Raw genomic sequence first — 24078 nt, 5'->3', positions numbered from 1 at the left:
TCACTGGTAGTTTGTGGAAATTAACCAACTTTCCTCTCTCTCACATGGTAAAATTAGTTTGAACAGCCAGGAGCAATACAAACAGAACCACCGCGGTCCCGTTGTTTTGTAGGCAACATTTTATTTACTGACTGACCCATTCACTATAGGCAGCTAACCAGCAGTGTATACACCAAACAAGTCCCATGACGTCAGCCATGACGTCAGCAACAAAATGGCGGCGCCCATGTTGAAAACAGGGATATTATATTTGATTTTTCAGACAAATAAGATAGATTTCACATTTGATTATAGAACCCTGTCTTACACAAGGTACACAACAAACAAACTAGGATCACATTGTTCACTGCTTCATCTCCACTTTAATATCATCCAAATGACTCATGAGACAGACCACCCCGCGGTGGTTCTGTCTCTCGACGCGGAGAAGGCATTCGACCGTGTAGAATGGCCGTATTTATTTCTAACCCTCGCTGAATTTGGCTTAGGAGACACTTTTATTGACTGGGTCAAGGTTCTTTACAACTCGCGGATGTCGGCGGTCCTGACTAACGGACTTAGGTCTAACAACTTTCCTCTACAACGGGGGAACCCCCAGGGGGATCCTCTTAGCCCTTTACTATTTGACATGGCCATAGAACCACTTGCGCAGGCTGTGAGGCAGTCAGCCGAGATCTCTGGTATTAGAGTGGGCGAGAGGGAACACAAAATCACTCTTTATGCGGACGACGTGCTGATCTTTATATCTAAACCTGACTCTTCAATTCCATGTCTAACCCGCATGATTTCCATATTTGGAACCTTCTCGGGGTACAAAATAAACTTTTCCAAATCCGAAGCAATGCACTTGGGACACTTAAATCCATTCCAATCCTGCCCGAGCCCTTCCCATTTCGCTGGTCGCCCTCCGGCTTTGTTTACCTAGGAGTATTTGTGACACCCACCTATGATACATTGTGTAAGGCCAACTTTCCCCCCCTTTTAGACACCATAAGGGCAGACTTAGTTACATTTACATTTACATTTAGTCATTTAGCTGACGCTTTTATCCAAAGCGACTTACAAGTTCTGTACGACAAGCCATCAGGAAGAGCACAACTCTATCAGCTGAGTAACAATGTTCATCAAAGTGTTGAGTGCTACAGTGTAGGTTAGTTTATTAGGACAAGTGCATGACAGTATGGTTAGTTAGGGTTAGATTTTTTTTTTTTTTTTTTTTTTTTTTCAGATAATGGTTGAAAAAGTGAGTCTTTAGTCGACGGCGAAAGATTGGACGTGTTTCGGCTGTCCTAACTGGGGTGGGTAGTTCATTCCACCATTGTGGGGCAAGGACTGAGAATAGGCGACTTCTCTTTGATGACCCTCCCGGAGCTTGGATAGGAGTAGGTCTGAGGCGGCCAGAAGATGCAGAGCGTAGGGGTCTTGAGGGTGTGTAGTTAGAGACCATTGACCGGAGGTAGGCGGGAGCAGTTCCCTTTGCCGCACGGTATGCTAGGTCAAGGGCCTTAGATGGCCTAGTTAGATGGGCCCCTTTACCGATCTCCTGGCTGGGTAGGATAGCCCTCGTCAAAATGAACGTACTCCCTAGACTGTTGTACCCTCTCCAAATGATCCCGGTGCTGCTGACAAACAAGGTTATCAAGGCGTTAGAAGGATGGCTAAGCTCATTCATTTGGAATGGGAAGAAACCGCGTCTGAAAATGGCCAAATTACAGTTGGATAGTGAAGATGGGGGCCTAGACCTACCTAATAATAGACATTACCAACTAGCAGCACACCTTAGGGTGCTGGTCGGCTGGTCCAGATCAGACCCACGGTCAATCTGGCTGGACATTGAATCCTCGCAATCTAAGTCCCCCCTATGGAACCTACTATTTATCAAGGACTTTAAGTCTGTTAGGAAATTATGCTCCAACCCCATCACACTATGTTCCGTCAAGGCCTGGAAGACTGTCCGTAAGGTGGAGGGCCGAGCCAAGCTGACCTCTCCTTGCCCCGATCGTAGGCAATCCTGACTTTAAGCCAGACCAAATTGGCGGCGGCTTCAAGACCTGGCACAAGCAGGGCATAACTGATCTTGGCCACCTGTTTGATGGCCAGACCCTAATGTCCTTTACGCAGCTGCAGCAGCGGTATGGCCTATTGAAAGCGGAATTTTTTAGATACCTACCAATTAGGCAGTTTATCACCAAGGACACCTCACTTTTAACTAACAGCTCCACCTCGCAGGTGGAGAAAGCCCTCTCCTTGCAGGTCCCCAAAAAACAAATATCTATCTTCTATAGTACTCTGAACCTTAATTCATCTTTATCTTCCTTTGTTACTAAACAGTCCTGGGAAAAAGACCTGGACATAGAAATCACAGATGCAGACTGGCAGGATGCATGGACCTACGCAAAAAAAATCTCTGTTTGCAACCGCACCAAGGCTATTCAAATGAGAATCTTGCACCGCATTCATATTACCCCTACCCTTAAAGGAAAACTCCAACATTTTGGGAAATTAGCTTATTTAACATCTTCCCTGGAGTTAGACAAGAAGATACATACCTTTTTTGTCTCTGTGCGTGCATTTAGCTTTGGGAACAGTAGCTCCGTTAGCGTAGCTTAGCTTCATCACTGGAAGTGGGGCGGTGCAATAGCCTGACGTTCCCTACAGAGTCCTACAGTCATGAAATACAATCCAAATACAACTCCAAAACGTTCCTGTAAACATGTTGTGACCTGTGTATTTACCACATGGAGAAATACAAAATAATTTAATTAGACAATTACGTTTTCTAAGCAAATATACTCTGAACAATTTTTTGCCTAACCACTCGTCTCTGGGCGCAGTCAGTGATTTCAGCGTGAAGCCGTGTTTGTTGATATTCTCATTCATTCAAAGGATCCGAACCGATTGAAGTTTATGGATACCATGACTTAAAATCCTCTTACCTTGACGATTAAAAGCCTCCCCAATTTAGAAAACTAATCCAATGGCTGGTATTGATAATATAATACTAACTACTGCACGGAGCTAACCGGAGCTAACACAGAACCGGACGGTCACTAAAGCAAATATAATGACTTCCTTTCTGGGGGGTTTCAAAATAAAAGAGCGATGTCTATAGCAGCGGAAAACGTTTATTTTGTACATTATCTAACGTTAACACAAACCTAAACTAACTAGGTTAGTTGTAACGGTTTAGGTTTAAAGGTTTAGGATTTTAAGTCATGGTATCCATAAACTTCAATCGGTTCGGATCCTTTGAATGAATGAGAATATCAACAAACACGGCTTCACGTTGAAATCACTGACTGCGCCCAGAGACGAGTGGTTAGGCAAAAAATAGTTCCGAGTATATTTGCTTAGAAAACGTAATTGTCGAATTCAATTATTTTGTATTTCTCCATGTGGTAAATACACAGGTCACAACATGTTTACAGGAACGTTTTGGAGTTGTATTTGGATTGTATTTCATGACTGTAGGACTCTGTAGGGAACGTCAGGCTATTGCACCGCCCCACTTCCAGTGATGAAGCTAAGCTACGCTAACGGAGCTACTGTTCCCAAAGCTAAATGCACGCACAGAGACAAAAAAGGTATGTATCTTCTTGTCTAACTCCAGGGAAGATGTTAAATAAGCTAATTTCCCAAAATGTTGGAGTTTTCCTTTAAGAGTCAAATGGATCCCAATGCGTCCACACTTTGCTTTAAATGTAAGATAGAGACTGGAAACCACGTCCACTGCTTTTGGACCTGTGTAAAGCTTCAGAGCTATTGGTTCGACATCTTAGAGCAGGGGTCAGGAACCTTTTTGACTGGGAGAGCCATAAAAGCCAAATATTTCTAAATATATTTCATTGAGAGCCATATAGTATTTTTAACATATAATATATTAAATATGTCTTACTTTTAATGCGACTTCTGGTGCTGCATGGTTTTGCTGATGGCCTTGTAATCTGGTTCATACGTGGTGAGATTGAGCTTCATGCAGGTGTTGAGGCTTCCATCAGTTAAACGTGAGCGTAGGTTGGTCTTAATGTTCCTCATATGCGAGAATGACTGCCCACATGCATATGTAGAGCCAAACATGGTCAATACGGCAATACTCACGCTGCATTGTGTGGTATGTCACAGGAAGCTCGTTCCAAGTTTTAAGAATCAGCTGGTCTTCAGGTTGAAGATTTTTTATTTCTGTCCACTTGTGTTCCCTCGCCAGCTCTGCTCGCTATATCTTCAGCTACAGATACTATTAGCTGTATCTTCAAAACTAATTTCTGTTTACTTTAAAATGACACAGTATTATTAAGAAATATCACAAGTATTAAAAAAAAATAAAAAATCTGGGAGCCATATGCTGTCACCAGAAGAGCCATATATGGCTCGCGAGCCATAGGTTCCCGACCCCTGTCTTAGAGGAACTATCTGACATATTTCACACCCCCATCGAGCTGGATCCCCTCTGCCTTTTACTGGGCCTCCCAGATATTCATATTGCCAATTTCAAACATAAGAGACTTCAATTTGTTGACATTTGCTGCTAGGAAGAACATCCTATTGTTTTGGATCAAGGATGAGGTCCCATCAAAGAGGTCATGGCACAATATCATAATGGAATGCATTCCCTGTGGGTATATTACGTGCATGCTGCATTCCAAGTTGGACACTTTTTATGAGATCTGGGATTTCCCCAGTAACCCCCCAATGGACCACTGCTGCCTTGGTTTGTCTGGTTGTACTGGCATTGTTGCAGAGGGAATACACGGTCACATGCACACGCTCACACTACACATATACATTTACACATAAAACATGTACATAGGTAAGGCACACGCACATATGGGTAGGTAGAACACACATATATATAGCACACAAGATAATGCACACACATGAGAGCCACACTTAATTTTTTTTTTTTTTTACTTTATTGTTTGCCTGTCTTGTGATGTTATTACTGTTAGTGTCACTATTATTGTTATTATTATTGTTAGTGGTATTGTATTGTGATGTCTTGTTCTATGTTGAAAATTGAAAATAAAAACATTTGTAAAAATAAAAATCATTAGGATAGGGGTTCCCTTGATAAAGATGCATGAAAAGGCTGTATAATATACAACACCTGTAGCTCAACTACAAAAACTGCTTTTTTGATTTGATTAGATTTGTATTTGGAAATTAAAAACACATCATAAAAACAAATTATCTTGACCAATTTGTATTCCTGAGGTCGGATATCACCTAAAAGCATTAATTAAAACACTTGGTCCTCGATGGAAGACATAAAAACACAGCACATATATCCTACTCAACTGCTAATTTTTGCTCAACTGCAAAAATGTATGCCTACTTATGTACTAGCCTACAGGGAAAAACACATTCACAACAGGCAGCAAAGTTTCTTTTCAGCCAAGTATGGTAATAAGGTAACTATTAGGATATATATGGTATGGATTACTTACTCTTATAACTTATTACTATCTGTGGTAGCTCTAGTCTCCACCTACACAAATTATTTTTGTGCTGTCCATTGATCATGCACCTTCACGTGGTGGGCACATTAACTGTAGGTCAAACTCCCCAAACAAACAAGCACACCATTGATTTAATTGCCATATAAATCACATACAAAGATCTAACTATTACTCCTCTCTGAACATGAATATAAAACAAGAAGGTGATCTATTAACTGTGTAAACCTTATGCAATATTCATCATTGATATTTGAATACTTGAAATCTGTATGCTGAGTAGTTAGTATCAAATGAAATAAGATGGAACAGCTCCATGCATTCATTGAATAAACAACTATTTGCTCATTACCAGTATGGTATTGTTTAAATTGTACAGCTTTTTGTACATCTTTGTCAGGGAATTCCAACAATTCTGGACCTTAATGTACCAGTTAATTGTAATCATCTATCTCCTTATGTCTAGTCAAGCCAGGTTGTGGAGGAGAGAGACAGAGAGTGAGTGAGTACACTGCATGGTCCACTTGCACTGGTCCACTTGTCCATGGCACTTACTACCCAGCTTTGTAGTGGTTTGGGGGAATAGTACAGTAGGTACGCATATTTAAGGGGACCGCAAGGATGGTGTAGTGGTGGGTGGTGTCCGACCGATTATGGTGGGCCGGTCTGGGCCAAAAATGCCAGGGCCGATTTTTGGTCCCAGTCCAGCCCTGGGTGCAGTGATGTGGAATGATATACAAAATCTAACAAACACATGTTCCACTTTAAATACATTTAAAAGCAAGCTTAAAAAATAACTACAGATCCTGTAGTATTTGTGAGTAGTCTTTTTTTTCAACATTATAATTGTTGTATAATGCTGTATTGTATATCTGTGTGTATGAGAGAGGGATATGCGCATGTGTGTTTGTGCATAATGTGTGTGTGTGTGTGGGGGGGGGGGGTTCTGTGTAGTTATCCTAGGTTTAAGAGGGGAGGTCGCTTATAAGCCCTTGGGCTTTTTGACCTTTCCTGCACATTTTAACTGTTCTTTTACTTCTTTTATTCCAGAATGTATGTTTGTAAGTGCAAATAACAATAAACAAACTAATAAATCAGTTCTTGCCCTGCATTAAAAAAATTGGTGAAAATTGGGCGCGGCTGAGTGGCGCAGTGGACAAGGCGCTCGCCACTAACGCAGGAGATGCTGGTATCGAGCCCAGCTCTCGGCGTTGCTACCGGCTTGGCCGGCGGTCATACTAACACAATTGGCAGTGTTAGAGGGTGAGAAAGCCGGTGGGTGGGGATTGGACATTGTGGACAGCGACTCCTACAGGTTGGTTGGGTGACGCCGGTGCGGCGGAAACAGGAAGTATCGGGGGCAGCATGAGCCTCCCACGCGTTACTCCTCGCCACTGAGAGTTCGAGCTGCTGCGGTGAAAAGATGCGACAGGTTGCCTCCTCGTGTACCGGAAGGGACACGTGATGCAAGGCTTCTATCCTCACTACAGCCGACCAGTGGGAGGCATAGTCTAGCAACGTTCAAGACAGGGGAGGGAAGAATTGGAAACACGAAATTGGGATGGGAGAAAAATAGAAAATGGGGAGAAAAAGTGGATAAAAAAAAGAATTGGTGAAAATTAACAGAATCCAATGGTCCTCCAAGATCGTACTGCGAATCTGTTGCATGTAAATTATAGTCTATGAGCAGATACAATATTTTCAGAACCTGGGTTGAGGGGGAGGACACATCTGGAGAACGTTTTTCATTGGGAGTTCAATCAAAGAGTTCTGTAATATATTCACCAGTGACATAAGTACAGGGGCCTTGGTGTTGGGGGGGGGCTCATGGTAAAATCGTACCTATGAAATATAATATATATATAAATATGAACTATATAAAATGGCTACAGGATTATTATCATCATGATCTGCCAATTATAAAGAAGGGGGACCCATAAAGGTTTCAGCATCAAGACCAACTATTTCTAAGCTATACCAGTGAATGAGTTGGAAGGGACAAAGATAGAAACAAGAACAAGGAATAAATCCTGACACCCAGTGGCTAATTCATATAACTCCTCTATTTCTTTCTCTCTCACACGCACACGCACGCACGCTCTCACACACACACACACACACACACACACACACACACACACACACACACACACACACACACACACACACACACACACACACACACACACACACACACACACACACACACACACACACACACACACACACACACACACACACACACACACACACACACACACACACACACACACACACACACATACAATGCATGACTCAACCCAATGACTCATCCCTAGAACTCTTTGCTTATTCCCCACACTCACAAGCAAGAGAGAAAAGGATTGTTGTTGCATTTTATCATGGCAATATGAATGCATATGATGAACCATGTTGGTTTTTAATCACATCACCATTGTCTGCATAATTCAACAGGTCAGAAGGATGGAAATCAAAATAAATCATTATCATCATCACAGTAGGCCTACTCGCTGGTAGTGGTACAGTGGTGGTTGAGAGATGTGGACCCCAGCAGACTAAACATTTAGCAGGCAAAGAGATGACCCAGAGTTCTGGGGAAATAGTAGTGGGTGAGGTTTATTCCAGCCAAATTCCAAGGAGAAGGTGACAAGATGGTACAATCTCCACAAACTGCTGAAACTACGTTGAGTATAAAATGGTCTAATATATTTATAGGGCCATGCAAAGTAGCAAGATATTCAAGATATATTGAAAACATTTTGACTCATAAACTTCCAGAAGATTCAGGAGTCTCAAGAAGGGAATGGGGGGGGGGGGGGGTCAAGTATGACCTTGAACCCATATAACCGAGATTAATTGAAAATGGGGGACCCTGATGTAAGTTTACAAGACAAAAGTATTTGTCTGGTCTGCTCTGCATCCTCTTAGCAGTTGTTTGTATTGAGCCGTACTGTATTGCACCCATTCTGCAAATAAAGTTTTCAATCAATCAATCAACCCTCAATATATCAATCAAAATCTAGTAGAGAGAGAGAGAGAGAGAGAGAGAGAGAGAGAGAGAGAGAGAGAGAGAGAGAGAGAGAGAGAGAGAGAGAGAGAGAGAGAGAGAGAGAGAGAGAGAGAAAAACAGTGCATAATACTTATCATTACACAGCTGTAACTAGAGGGAGCTGTCTGACGTGAGCTGACACATTATAGTGAACATAAATAGTAGTATGGCCTGGGGGGTTAATCTATATATCTAATCAATCCTTTCAAATATATTTTCTAAGATCACTTATGAGGGAATACTGTGGTGAGGCGCTGCCAAACCCCCTAAACATTGCGCGGGTGTTGTTTTCTAAACACCCCTCGCGTGCCTACTGTTTTGCTCCATCTCGGCTACCGTATTTGTGTGTTGTTGTCTTGTGGGCGAAGATGGCGGATGAACTAGACAGAGTGCGAATCTCAGCTGCGGAACTTCGAGCTGAAGCGTCAAATTTGGTCAATATTGGTGACTGTCACAAAGGTGAGATCAAGTTGACCAAAAAGAAAACCGTGTATAGTCGTGAAATACACGCTGATATTAGTTAAACAAGCCGCACAAGTTATATAAAGTAGCTTTCTAGGTGGCTAAGTTGATAGCAGCTAACAGGTCTAGCTATCTGGTTACATCTAGCTAGCGTTAACTGGCTGTCCATTATCTGGTCTCGCGCCGTTTGTTGAACGCCCCCTCCAAGAAACAACAACAAACCACACTTTGTCTGCGATAGTTCCCACGCTTGAACTCTGTGTGTGTTTTAACATTAGATCATTGCACGCCATCTTATTTTGGAGTAACGTTAGCTACATTGCTCTCAATTAAACCAAATGTATCTCGCATCACTATTCACTAGTATTAAGTTGGTTAGCTAATGTTACCATTGCTGGTGTCTGGCTGTAGTATGCAATGCTACGCTAGCTAACTGCATATCACATATTGATTAGTTATTGGACAAAGGTCACAAAAAAAGTATATAAATATAATTGAATTATTAATACAAATTCCATCAACAGCAAAAGTTCCACTCCTGAGTTTCATTGTTGCTTTTGTACTTGATGTCCATGGTCTATATCACTACCTTAATGAACTATTTACCTCTTTCAGCTGAGGAGCACAAGGAGGGTCGTGGCCGTCGCCAACAGAGGAAGTGTGAGGTGAAGCGTGCTGATCAGCAGCGATATCAGCTAATGGCTGGACACGGACATCTCCACGACAGTGAGGAAGGAGAGACTACTACATTTGGTCACCATGGAGACCCCATTACTCTGACTTCTGACCCCGATGAGCATGTTAGACCATCGCAGGTTGATAATAAGGTTCTGTCTGAGAAGGTCTCAGAGAGCCGTGGATGTACAGATGGGAGAATGGGCACCGACAGAGCAGATGAAGACAGACCGAGAGGTGATGGTAATGGTACCAGTCGGAACTGCAGGAAGGCCTCCTTGAACGCCATTAACCTACAACAAGCCAAAAGAGAACGAAGCCAAGGAAAGAACTGTGTTGCAAATGACAGAGACCACCAGGAGCCGGCCGGGGCCCCTAAACTGACCCGAAAGGCTCGTAAGCCAGACAGAGAGTTCTACCAGCCCGGCAGCCGGAGGAGCGTGCATGAGAAGGAGTCTGGAGGAGGCGGAGAGCCGGATATACCATCCCCCACGAAGGAAGAACCAAAGACGGAGCCGGAATCACAGAGGGCAGCGGGGGAACGAGAGGGAGATAGAAACCTGTCCATGTCGAAGGAGAGCGGGAAAGAGAGGGAAGAGAAGGTGAAAGGAGGCAAAGGCGGTGACACAAATCGTAGACAAGGCGGGAGAGAAGGAGAGAAAGCTTTGTCCGTTTCAGACGCCACATTTGAGGTCCTCGCTAACAGAATAGAAAAACTGGAAGTGAGAGAGGAGGGGAAGATGGGAGCCACCGGGCACAAGGGGGAAGAGGCGGGCGCAGGGAGGCAGAAAGCCAGCGGTGAGGGCAGGAGAACCCAAGCCGGGGGTGGTGGGGCGAACGACGGAGAAGAAAAGACAGAGAGAAAGAGAGAGAGGGGAAACCGTAGCAGGAAAAGAGGAGGGGAGAAGGAACGAGAAGGGAATCAGGAGCCTAGGAGAGGAAGAGCAGAAGGAGGAAAAATAGGAGGGAAGGGCGATGGGGGGATGGCGGAGAAGGAGAGGGACAGGAGAGCCTCCGTGGGGGATCGAGAGAAGGGCCGGCTGGGAGAGGCACACCGAGGAGGCAAGGGCAGAGAGAAGCCCAGAGAGAGAGAGAGCCAGAGAGGGAACAACAACAACGGGCCCCGAGATCCACAGAGAGATGCTGAGATGATGGACAGAAACGGGGAGAGGTCCATGGAGGGAGGACAGAGGAACAGACTCAACGCTAACGTCACAACCCCGTCATCCAAACGCTACTCCAAGTCGGATATCCGGCGCCCGCGTAACCGTACTTATAGCAGCAGTTCGGCTAGCAGCGTCACCAGCCTGGATGGACCCGGGCTGAGGGCGGATGAGGACAAGTCCCAATGGAAGGGTTTGGGTTCTGGCAACATGGAAAAAGCAGACGGGCGGACTGATGGGAGCATAGGAGGGAGTAGAAGAGAAGGAAGAGGGAGTCAGTTGCAGAACAGGAAAACCATTAGAGAACCATCTACAGACTCGTTGGATGGGAGTGAGATGAGTGATGCTGTGGAGGACAGGAGGAGTAGGAGGAGAGACGAGAAGGACTGGAGCGCTGAGAGACATAAAGAGGAAAACAACAACAGACGTAGAGGACACAGAGTGGGGGGAGGTGGGATCCTTCGGGTATCCATAGACAAACAGTCGGGCGCCTCTCACGTCACCCTGGGACACGGCGAGGACCCCCAGCATCGCAGGCAAGGCCTGGGTCCCCACGGCAGAGGGCGGGGTATCCTGGTGCTTCCCGCCCACACGGACCTCTCTAATTCCCCTGAGCCCGGGCCGAGGCTCCTGTTCGGTGGACTCAGGGGAGGTGCGGCCAGTAGAGGGAGAGGAGGCAGGGGGGGTGGGACGCGCAGACTCTGGGATCCAAACAACCCTGATCAGAAGCCCGCCCTGAACCGTATCCAGCCCTCCCAGCAGTCGCCTCTCCAGCAGCCTATGTACCTGCAGACGGTGGGCGGATACGGACAGCTTCACTTCCTGGATACGGACGACGACGTGGCGGGAAGTCCTCCTATCCGCCAGGGGGAGCATTTCCCCACCCAGGCCGCTGCCATGGCCTACTACAAGTTTCAAAACTCGGACAACCCCTACGGCTACACTATGGCTAACAGTCCAAATAACCCCAATACCACCGCGAACCAGCGCTATCCGTACCCCTACCATATGGGTCCTTACCAAATGGCTCCCTCGAACGGCATATACCCGAGCCCTGGCATGGGTCCGTTCTGTGGGGGTTACAGGGGCACGGGCTACCCACAGTCAGGCGTGGGGGGTAGTTTGACTCCTGAAGAAGTGGAGCAGCATGCCAGGGGGGAGCTGGGGAGGCTTCTGAGGGCTGCTGACTCACAGGAGCTCCAGCTCAGCAACCTGCTGTCCCGGGACAGACTGAGTGCTGAGGGACTGGATCGCATGGCCCAGCTTAGGTGAGGAAGGGGGGATATTCTTTTGTATATTTATTGGCACAATAGGAATAAGTACACATAGTAGGACGACAGTAAGTGAAAAATTCATTGACGTGTAGTGGAAAAACCTCACTGATTTCATTGAACACAATCGATATTGTCAAACTGATTTAGAGTTGATGAAGTGAAAGAAAGATAAACAAAAGAGATGGAAAAGTACCGTATTGGCACGAATATAAGATGATGGTTTTTTTGGCGCAAAAACGCTGCTGCTGAATGCATATAGGGGAAACACTGATCCCCTTTACCTACAAGTATGTTGGAGATCGGTGGATTCCTTGCGATCTCAAGTTTCATAATACCTACGGCCTTTAAAAGCGCGCAATGTTAACGTTGGATGATCCACTGGCTCATTGATAGGTTTGAGAGGGGTTGAAAGTAGGCAAGTTAACCGAGGTCAGGACTGAGGAGGAGGAGTTATAATTCCAATTTTCAGATCATGTTTCTTTATAAATGTGATCTTCAAACAAATATTTTCAAAAAAATAGTCTTGGAAAAAAAGGGGCAGTTGTCTTATATTCAAGCCAATATGGTAAATGATAATTTAAAGCATAAAAGAGGAGAAAGAAGGAAGGTGGGATGGATATGCTTGATTTGTAAGATGGATTGAAGGACCACACCAGTCTAATTTCGATTTCTTGCCATTATCAGAGATTAACACATTTTGCGTATACAGTGTATACTTTAGTAGATATCTGCCTACATTTTTTTAACATATTACTCTTAATACAAACCATTCAAATTTTCGTTGATATCAGATCACCTTTACTTTAATAGTGTCACAGAGTTCTGGACAGGGTCAGAGTGAACTGAAAATGCATTTGCTTTCTTTTTCTTACTTGTATATAAATAGAATGGAATAGAATCGTTTTTTTATTGTCATTTTACACATACTACGAGATTAAGAACTCAACCTTTGTCCTTTGAGATAGCTTTCTACTGAATGCACAGAGAGGAAACTGGTATCTATCTTCTTGTCTCTCTCTGGAGAAGAGGACAAGCAAATTTCCCAAAAAAAGTGTTATTTTAAATAGGGCTTTTAATGATGCAGTGAGTTTTAGCTAACGTTGACACACATTTCCAGGTACATTATGTAACGTTTATTGAATATGGACAAAATGTAAACAAACATGATATCTAAAAAATAAAGCAATTTTGGGGGAAATGGTCAAGGTTTATGTAAACTATGTGGCCGACGCTGACAGTGACATGTAGTAGTACACTGGTACGGTCATTTTTAAGTGTGAAGTCTGAAAAGAAGAACTTCCCTGTAATTCTCCTGTATTCTTCAAGACCACTTGCGATGCTACAAAACACTAAACCCCCCTTGTTTTCCAGAAAGGAATTGTTGACGCTGTACGAGCAGGTCATCCTGACGGACATTGAGTTCTCGGACTCGCAGAACCTTGACCAGGCCCTTTGGAAGAACGTCTTCTACCAGGTCATCGAGCGGTTCCGTCAGCTGCTCAAAGAACCCAGTGCAGAGAACATCCTGCGTATCCGGGCCATGCTGCTCACACTGCTGGACGAGGTGAAGCAGGGTTTGGGCATATTTGTTGGGGGGGGGGGTACTCTTTTTGACATGGCTTAGGCTAATTAGCTTTAACAATCCTGATTCCTGAGCCTATTTTACTCAAAAGGAAGATATTGATTTACATGTGTATATATATTATCTTTTTTTAATAATTTTATCTCCTGTGCTGACACAAGCACTACCATAGTGTGGAGTGGAGAGATTACACATAATACATATAGTAACACATGGAGATATACTAAAAAGCTCTGGCTGGTACTAGTAACTGGTGGGTGTTATTATTATTTCAAGATAATAAAGTAGCTATAATGAGTCAATAGATACAAATAGGAATGGCATGTAGGTTACTCACCCTACTCATATACAGTAGGCATCCATACTACATAGAATTTACAGACATATATAAACTTCATGATTCATCTCCTACTCTGGGTATACAGTAGGAGGTGTCAGACTACCCATGTGACCTAAGGATAGTAGTACTGCACTTGGAAAACATGTAAATAATTTTGACATGTTCAATTGCTAATTTAATCAATTGTTGTTTTTTTCTGGTAAATGAATCATTTAGATGAATCGATTCACTAATGGATAACAAAATAATCGTTAATCGCAGCCCTACATTCAGGATTACCAAGCTTTGAATCATCAGACTGAAGATTGTTCCAAGCAGTAGGTGCGGAAAAGCTAAATAGAGTGATGGCTACCTAAATAAAAGGACAATGGGGTGGATTCACAGTTGGGATAACCCAAAGCAATGGGGCACTTTGTGTGGAAATAAAGCTCTCATTGTAATGCTACATAGGACTGCATTTGATAACTGCAAATCAATCTAAACCAACTGTTTTCCAAATAAGGATTAACTGGGTTTTTACTCATTCGACGCCAGACCCGATGATAGTCAGGTTAACTCGCCATCGCTTGAGCGCCAATCACGAGTATAGTCGGGTTTTAATCGTTATTTCTTTTATTAGCGATATCCATTAATTTGTATCCATCCAGCCTGATGTTATCGTTGGGAATGGGTCTGAGCTCGCAAAAGGGCAAATACCGCCCCCTACGCCTTCCGGCTGGTATTGCACTCCACTGGGAATTGTATCGTTTTTTTTCTGGGACGATCCATGCCGTGCGGCGTGGTTTAAATAATCAGGCGAGGTAACCTGATATCAACGATAGATCTGCGAGGCTGCGAATATCGGACATCCCTAATTTTAAGCACTCGCAAATCTCCCACTCCTCCCATTGATTAAAGCGGTGGCCATCTAGACCTATATCGGGCATAGCCAAATTATTTAAAAAAATACTTGTACACATCCTAAATCCTGCCCTATTTGCATACATTTGGTACCAGAACATTCCCAGGATATGAGAGGTTCTCAACATCTGTTTTAAAAATGTGTCTGCCAGAATGAATTTTCTAAATTGCAAAAAAGAAAAGTATATAATATAACGCAAACCACCAGTCAAATGTGTAAAAAAAGAAAAAGGTCATCCTTGTTTCCTCATTTGTGTTCTGAATTTAACAGTGTGTTGTATGTGTGTTTCACAGGGGGCGGTATTCTTTGATGCGCTACTACAGAAGCTGCAGACAGTGTTCCAGTTTAAGCTTGGCGACTATATGGACGGCGTGGCTATTAGGTCACGCCCATTACGTAAAACGGTAAAAACCAAAAACATTGTATACTAACTTGAATGTAACGTTTGTGAACTTTTTTAATTGGCATGACAAAGCGAAGCTTATATTAACACAAAGATAATACAGCAGAAGCTAACTTTTGACTGTCCACACTAACTGTGTATCCTGGCATTCTGAGGTTGTCTGTGATCTTAATCCTGCGAATCTACCACGTCTGTCATTTATTTGTAAAGTAAATATTCCAGTACTAATTACCATAATTCTGCCAACACAGACGTCATCTGATAATATGAGTCCCGTATCAGCATCTCAGTCATTTGGGGTTGTAATTCGTTTTGGTATTCAATACAGGAACGTTTTAAATGTATTTTCAGTGCAAACGCCAAATCAATCTACCGGTACATCACCTCAGCATGGAGATCGATGGTATAATACAGTTCCTAATACAGTAATACAGTTGACATCCCTAGTGATGCACGATATATCGGTCGCCGATATAATATCGGCCGATATGGCAGTTTTTTTTTACACATCGGTATCGGTCCGATATCAAGATAGGGCCGATACATTTCTTTTTCTTTTTACATGTTTTGGCCTTAAATAGTTTCAAAATATCAGTAATTTCTGAAAATAAGTTACAAAAGTAAAAAAAATTATGCGTTTTGGAAAATAGCTCTTTATTTGATTATCATAAAAAAGTGTTTTCTATACAGAGATATCGACATCGGTAAATATCGGTATCGGCCAGAACAGCAATATTAATATCGGTTATCGGTATCGGCCACAATTTTCTCATCGGTGCATCACTAGACATCCCCCTTCTGAGTTCAGCAATTTGTCATCCAACTCTATGACAAACACAAAAGAAAATGCAAATAATTAAACAGCCCGGCTCCAATTGCATAAATTCCATTGTGGCACAAAAAAAAACAATAAAAAAAAAATCGAACCCTAACTAACCGTACTGTCATGCACTTGTCCTAATAAACTAACCTACACTGTAGCACTCAACACTTTGATGAACATTGTTGCTCAGCTGATAGAGTTGTGCCCTTCCTGATGGCTTGTCGTACAGAACTTGTAAGTCGCTTTGGATAAAAGCGTCAGCTAAATGACTAAATGTAAATGTAAATGTAAATCTGTCAGGCCTCGTCAGGTCCCAATGGGCTGGGATTCAGGTTTGAGATCTATAATCTCTGACCAGTAACGTTAGAATCTTAATAACATTGACAGGCAGCTAGTGCAGTGCGTTTGACATGGGAAAGTAATATGATCCCACCCCTAGATGAAAGGCGTTTTTACTGCCACAAACAGATGAGAGAACTCGCAAAATAATCTGTGACCTTTACAGCAAAAGATAATTTGGAATTCTTTATCTTGAAGGAATGAAGGAAACAAACCTGATCATTCTGGTCCTGAAAACGGATCTGAATGGCAAACAAATGTGTGCTTAAGCCCAATCGGCCTGGTACCGGGTTGAGATTTATTTCACATAATAAATTGATTGATTGATTGAATGATTTTTATTGTGGAGTAAAAGACAGCATCCAAGGGATAAAAAGCACTTATTTCCATCATGGTCCCTGATTTTGGACATGGACAGACATCATAAAACATAGAGCATCATAATAAAACATAGATCATAATAATAAAAACATAGAGCACCATAATAAAACATATAGCAACCCCATAAAACACGCCCTACCCTCCTTCCTAGACGTGGCTATTCTATACTTCACTGGCTAGCCATTTCTTTGTGGCACGTCTAAAGCTTCCCCCCTCTTCGATGTTTTTCAGGGCCACTGGATGATTTAGATGCGAGGAAATGACGCCGCCATAAAATCGCTGTAGTTCTAAGAAAGAGGAGACACAGGGCTTTCGATGGACGTAAACATTTCATAAAACTACACTACCCAGCTCACACCAGCCGTTGTCAAAGCTGCAGCCGGCTGACGTGAAAAAAAAATATTGGCGTTATTTTTGTGGTTATATCTCACAGGTCAAACAAACCTGAACGTTATTGCCATAAAATACAATGTATATTGTTTCTTTACTTTTCTGTGAACGTCTAGAAAAAGAACATGTCACAATCTGGTGAAAAATGGCAGAGCTATGGACATTATACAAAAGTAACTGTACTTACAGTAGATTTCATTCACAGTCTTTGCTGCCCTGTAATGGCTGCCTGGTGGTACTAAATACAGATTTAACTCTGCCATTGGAAAGAGGAGATTTGGCCTGATCCATAGATGTATGACTTGGCCATAATTAGGTAATTTATAGGCCTGATATTCTATATTCATATTTCAAATAGCATGTGCCCCAGAGCGGCCGGGTAGCACAGCGGACTAAGCGTCTATCTACCACCGCAGATACACTGGTATCGAATCCGGCTGTCAGCGGTGCCTCTGGCTTGGCCGGTCGTCATAGTGACACAATTGGCAGTGTCAGCGGGTGGGAAGCCGGTGGGTTGTATCCTGGTCGTTGTAAACAGCGACTCCTACAGGTCGGTCAGGGCGCCTGCACAGCGAGGCGGTGAATTGGGGAGGGTAGTGTGAGCCTCCCACGCGTTACACTTCCCCAGTGAGAGTCCTCGCTGCCAGGTGAAAAGAGGCTGCTGGCTGTCTCCACATGTATCAGAGGACGCATGTGATAGACTTCAGGGCTCCCTAGACCGGCAAGTGGGGGGCAAATGCGCGCAACGACCAGGAAGGGGAGGGGGCAATTGGCATAACGACTAAATTGGGATGGGAGAAAAATACAGAAAAAATGGAGGTGGGTGGCGCAGCGGACTAAGCGCTCGTCACCAACGCGAGAGACACTGGTATCGAATCCGGCTGTCAGCGTTGCCTCCGGCTTGGCCGGCCGTCATACTGGCTCAATTGGCAGAGTCAGTGGGAAGGAAGCCGGTGGGGTGGTATTCTGGTCGTTGTAAACAGCGACTCCTGCAGGTCGGTCAGGGCGCCTGCACAGCGAGGGAGGGAGATGGTGAGGGTAGTGTGACCTCCCACACATTACACCTCACCAATGAGAGTCCGCGCTGGCAGGTGAAAAGATGCTGCTGGCTGTCTCCTATGTCTCGGAGGAAGCATCTGATAGACTTCAGGGCTCCCTAGACCGACCAGTCGGGGGCACATGCGAGCAACGGCCAGGAAGTGGAGGGGAGGAATTGGCATAACGACAACAAATTGGGATGGGAGAAAAGCACAGAAAAACAGGAGGAGAAAAAGTGGATTAAAAAAAAAAGAAAAAATGGAGGAGAAAAAGTAGATAAAAAATGTGCCCCGATGGCAAAATTCAATACTGTATCTACAAAGACCCCTGTAAGTCATCTGCCCTTTATTAATTTGCTTGGATTTTTAGTACACTTGATCTCAAGAAGGTGCTGAATGAGCTCAGAGCTAAATGTTTCACGTCTGGTCAATGTTAGCATGGTGTTATTCACCGTCAAAGATTGAAAAACATTTAAAATAATAATAATTTATATTCTCCTTTGGTTACAATTTACTCAAGCCTAGTAACAGACACAATATTTCTGACACTGGGAATACATTCCCTGAGGTCCATAGATGTCCCTAGATACCAAGAACACGCAAATGGACCTTGTAGAAGTGGAGCAATCTTCCATTTACTTGGGTATGTACTTTTTGGTGAATTTTCTGGAAATATGAGGTTAAGAGGTTAAAGGCCATCCTGGATGAAAGATAACTCTGCATAAACATTCTGTGCAAGGCCTCTATATTAAGTTTAAGTTTATTTGGATCCCCATTAGCCACAGCAGTGCTGGGGCTATTCTTCCTGGGGTCCGACCATAACACGTAAAATACAGTTACAGAGTTATACACTCACAACATTCACATGTCATACAGACAATTAAAACAACAATAAAAACCCTAATCAAATTCATAATACAATACAACAATATATACGCCTTATGAATTCATAATACAATACAATAATACCTACTCATAATTAATTCATAATACAATACAGCATAATATACTATTTAGCTTTTACATACATTATCTATGTTCATATCAGCCAATTATACAATCTTTTAATAATATATCCCTATCAGACACATGCCTTTTCATCTATATATACCTATCTCTTTATCAGACACATACATTTTCATTTACTATCTATTTACACTATTTACTATTTACACTATCTATTAGGGAATGTCAATTTCTTTGGTTGAAAATGTTGTTTTACCAAGATTTCTTTTTTATATATTCTTTTTTGATTTTCTCCCCGTCCCAATTAGTCGTTGTGCCAATTCACCCCCCCCTCCCCTACCTGGCTGCTGTATGCATGTTCTCCTACGAGTCGGTACAAGGGCGTCCCGAGTCGATCGCACGCTTCCTCCGAGACGTGCGCCGACAGCCAGTGGCGTCTTTTCACTTGGCAGCGAGGACTCTCATTGGTGAAGTGTAACGCGTGGGAGGGCACGCTATCTCCACCAAGTCCTGCCCCGCTTAGCAAGTGCCGAGACCTGACCTGTAGGCGTCGCTGTCCACAACGCCAGATTCCCACCCGCCAGCTTCCCCACCCCCTAATACTGCCAATTGTATTAGTGTGAACGGCCAGCCAAGCTGGTGGCAACGCCGAGAGCTGGGCTCGAACCCAGCATCTCCTGCGTTGGTGACGAGCGCAATCGCCGCTACGCCACCTGACCGCCTGTTTTACCACGATTTTGAAACGACATTTACTATTCTCCTGCTTAACATGTCTGGGAAGAGAGTTTTATTCCTGCATACCACGGAACATGACAGTTCGCTTCATTGCATTCAACCTCACTTTTGGAAGTGTAAAACCTCGTGCAGAAGCATGTCTGGTGGAATGGTTGTGTCTGTCAAGACTTATAGATAAATTGTTATATAAAATTGAGGGGATCTTTGTAACAAGAATATTCCTAGTGAATACAAGGAGTGAGCAGAGTAATTTATGTTTGACAAGTAACCAAGTTAAACAACTGCATCGCTGCAACATTAGTTCTGTACTCACAGCGAAGCGCTATACGTGCTGCTTTGTTTTGTACCATTTGCAATTTTTTCAGTTTATTCGTCGTTACATTCGACCATACTGCAGGACAATAGTCAAGATTTGACAACCAGAGCTTGAATTACCTGTTTGATAGAATTATTTTAGTGGTAACAAATGAGCACATCTTTTAACAACAGAAATCCCTCTTCCCATTTTCACTACTACCGGTATATTGTTTATATGGTGTGACCATGACAATTTACTGTCTAATGTTACCCCTAGGAGTTTAGTCTCCTGGACTTGATTAATTACCACATCACTTATCAAAAGTTTTCAAGACTGGGTTCGTTCTTATGGTTTGAACCGAAAATGATGCTACTTGTCTTTGATATGTTTAGAACTAGTTTGTTATTCTTTATCTATTCCATCACTGATTGCAACTCTGCCTTTAAGACCGTATTTAATTCATTGGCTGTTGAGGCTGATGTGTAAATAGTTGAATCATCTGCATACATAGAAATATAGGACTTATTTAGGACAAGAGGCATGTCATTTGTAAATATGGTGTAGAGCAAAGGCCCAAGGCAACTTCCTTGGGGTACTCCACACCTTACCGTTTTAACTTTTGAGTAACTCCCATTAAAAAAAACGTTGTTTCCGGTTTTCTAAATAAGTTTGAATCCAAGATAGTGCAGATGAGGAGAAACCGTAACATTCAAATGTTTTAAGTAAGAATTTGTGATCTATGATGTCGAATGCTGCATTAAAATCAAGCAAAACAGCGCCAACCATTTTCTTTTTATCTATCTCTTTCAGCCAATCATCCGTCATTTGGGTTAAAGCAGTCGCTGTTGAATGTCCTTCACGATATGCATGTTGAAAATCAGTGGTTAATGTGCTAAAAGAAAAGTAGCATTTAATCTGTTCACTTAATATTCTTTCCATCAGTTTACTTAAAACTGGCAGTAAACTTATGGGACGACTATTAGATCCCGAGAATGGCAATTTAAATTTTTTTGGCAGTGGTATTACTTTGGCAGTTTTCCACTGTTGCGGATACAAACATTCACTAAAGGATTGATTTATAATATGACAGATAGCAGGGGCAATTCAATCGGGGACCAATTTCAGAAGTTTCCCGTCAAGACCTATATGAACATTCCAAAATAATTGCTTGTTCTTGAGTGTCCCTCTCTTCACATTCTTATTTATGATGGATGGATGATGATGGATTTATGATGGCAAGCTGCAAAAAAATTATATAATAAGTATGTAAGGCCAGAAAATAAGGATAGAATAATAATAATAGAATAATGATACCAGAAATAATAATAATGAGAAGAATACTTGGAACAATATTGCACAAAAATAAATGTTCTCATGATGCAGTATATTTGTAGATGTGAGTTAACACTTTGGCTGCCATGGGTTAAATTAATGATATACCATAGATTGCCAGCGCTATTTGTCTATGGAGAAAGTCCCCTTCTTTGCAGGGCTATAACTTTTTAAATTCTATTGCTACATTGCCATTATTAGGGCCCATTCAAAGTCCTATATGTATTGTTCATTGTGTAGCAACGTTAAACTTTTTCATTCACATATTCATAGTAAAGTATGGTCTAATGTATAAGTATGTTTTCATCTCTTTCTGCAGCTTTCTCCAGAACGTGATATATAGCCCCAAATGCATTATATTGATGATGAAATACAGTTTGATGGCAATCCGCGCGATATAAAAAATTCCAACTAGACGTACTTCTAGAAGTTACTACACGTCATCTGATGTTGACCGGATGGGCGAGGGGGCGTTTATAATTCCGTGGGCAGCGTTATACCAATCATCTAATGTGGGTCAAATGTTGATAATATCAGTTATTATCGAAGACGGTAACGTTACACGCTGAAACTCACCCCAGTGTCCGCGCGCCGTTGGGCGATCATCGTCGAGTAGAAATTTTATCATTATGGGATATATTATTACCCGGTCCATCTCCAGCTTGTATAATGGTATATACGTCCAAATCATGTTGTTTATCGAGTTATTGGCAATCGATCGTTATGTAGTGTGACGAGCTAGAGTGCCGGAACCTATCCCGAGTGGCCGGAAGCAATACGGACATCTATCACAACCTCCACTGTGCTTCCTGTTAAGCGGTTGCGCGATCGGCCACCAGATGGCGCTCCTGAACCGCCAGAGAGCTCAGTGGGTCCTGCTGGTGGTTCTCAGGCCAGCGGAGGTACATTATGGATCAGATCGCAGATTTTTGAAATATTGATATAAAGACGACTTACAGCGTCCCCCGGCAACTTTAGCATCGCCAGCAAAGACGTTGTAAATCGTTTTTAGGCAGTCAAAGTGTTAATAGGAGTGACGGCAGATATCTCAAACTAGCCAAATCGCACAGAAACTATCAGGTAAGGGGGGAAATATGTTGTTGTTTTCTTTATTTCTTTTTGGGTGAACTGCCCTTTTAACTGGTTTATCATAACTTTTAACTTTAAATATAAATGTTTGCTTCATAACTGCTTAATAACTTTATTTAGTCAGGATTATGTGATTATTGCAAATACAAATGTAGTTGACCAAACTATTATATACTAGTTAAATTACATCTTAACTCCACGCAAAACATGTAGTTTGTCAAACTAATACTTAAAAGGAAGTTGTTTTTAACTACATCCAAACTACGAAAATAATCAAGAATCTGAAACATATGTCTCCTTTAAATAAACACACATCTGTGCCCAGGACTTAGATTTACATTTAGTTACAACTACCATCCAACTACTGTAAAATGTAGTGTAAGTGCAAAATGTTGTTTAACTTGTTACTGGACGATAAGTAGTCAACTCCTTCCCAACACAGTAGCTCACTAGCAACAGTAAGAGAAATTACCTGAACAAACCTTTAGGTCCAAACTCCAAAGCCTTGAAAGTTGTCACTTTCACTAAAAACCTACCAACTGCAACATTGATTAAATGTGTATATGTACGTTTTCCTGTGTGTGTTTCTCAGGTGAAGTACGCTCTGATCAGTGCTCAGCGGTGTATGATCTGTCAGGGAGACATCGCACGTTACCGGGAGCAGGCAAGCGACTCTGCCAATTATGGCAAGGCCCGCAGGTACATACTTGATGACATGCATCACGTTTGATTTTTACTTCTCTGGTTTCTGGCTTTGGGAGAGAATAAGGGCTTGTGTAAATTTGTGTATACGACAGCATACAACCGTTTCTAGTTGAAAACCTCAACCTTTCTGAAAGGCGCTGGTGTCGTCACTGTTGCTACATTTCAGACAACCAATCATATCTGACGAATCGTCATACATCCACATCCTCCTTGCTCTACGGCCGCCAGATTGTGTAGTGACACCAGGAACATCACCAAACTTATTCAAACAAAGTATGAGGGCAAGCATCCTCCGGTTGGTGTTCATCGTGACCAAACCCACAGACAGTAAAATAACAAATGGCTAATAAAAACCAAAGGGGTGAATTGCGATGCCAGGCAATAAAAATAACAAATATACATTAACACTTTCAGTGCCAGCCATAACGTTGATTAATGTCCTTGAGTGCCATCATCCACTTCAATGATAGCGTTAAAAACGCATAATCTATGTTTTAAATTATGGCTATGTGTCTAAACTTCCCCGTCGCTTATCAATGACTTGTTTGCAGTCAACATTGTCGAAACGGATTGTTTTTTAATCGGTTCATATCCTTTTTATAGCATTTCGAAAAGCTAGCGTTTTCTCGAAAATTTCCAGAAAATATAAAGATTCCCTCATAAACGGCATTTATTGGAATA

The 24078-nt window shown here is 42.6% G+C and overlaps 1 protein-coding gene across 1 annotated transcript in view; it reads left to right on the top strand.

The window, feature by feature from the left end:
- Nucleotides 1–8870: 8870 nt before the first annotated feature.
- smg6 (SMG6 nonsense mediated mRNA decay factor) overlaps nt 8871–24078 on the top strand; it is a gene marked incomplete at its 5' end in the record, with an annotated part of 62023 nt that continues 46815 nt past the window's right edge. The window contains 5 exons of the mRNA XM_084320405.1: nt 8871–8961; nt 9580–12070; nt 13448–13640; nt 15193–15303; nt 23285–23391. Coding sequence (XP_084176531.1) covers nt 8871–8961; nt 9580–12070; nt 13448–13640; nt 15193–15303; nt 23285–23391 — 2993 coding nt within the window. The remainder of the gene's footprint in view (nt 8962–9579; nt 12071–13447; nt 13641–15192; nt 15304–23284; nt 23392–24078) is intronic.

This window comes from Notolepis coatsorum, assembly GCF_963971535.1.
Source record: "Notolepis coatsorum genome assembly, chromosome: 8".
NCBI lineage: Eukaryota > Metazoa > Chordata > Actinopteri > Aulopiformes > Paralepididae > Notolepis > Notolepis coatsorum.
This window is presented reverse-complemented; position numbering and strand designations above follow the sequence as displayed.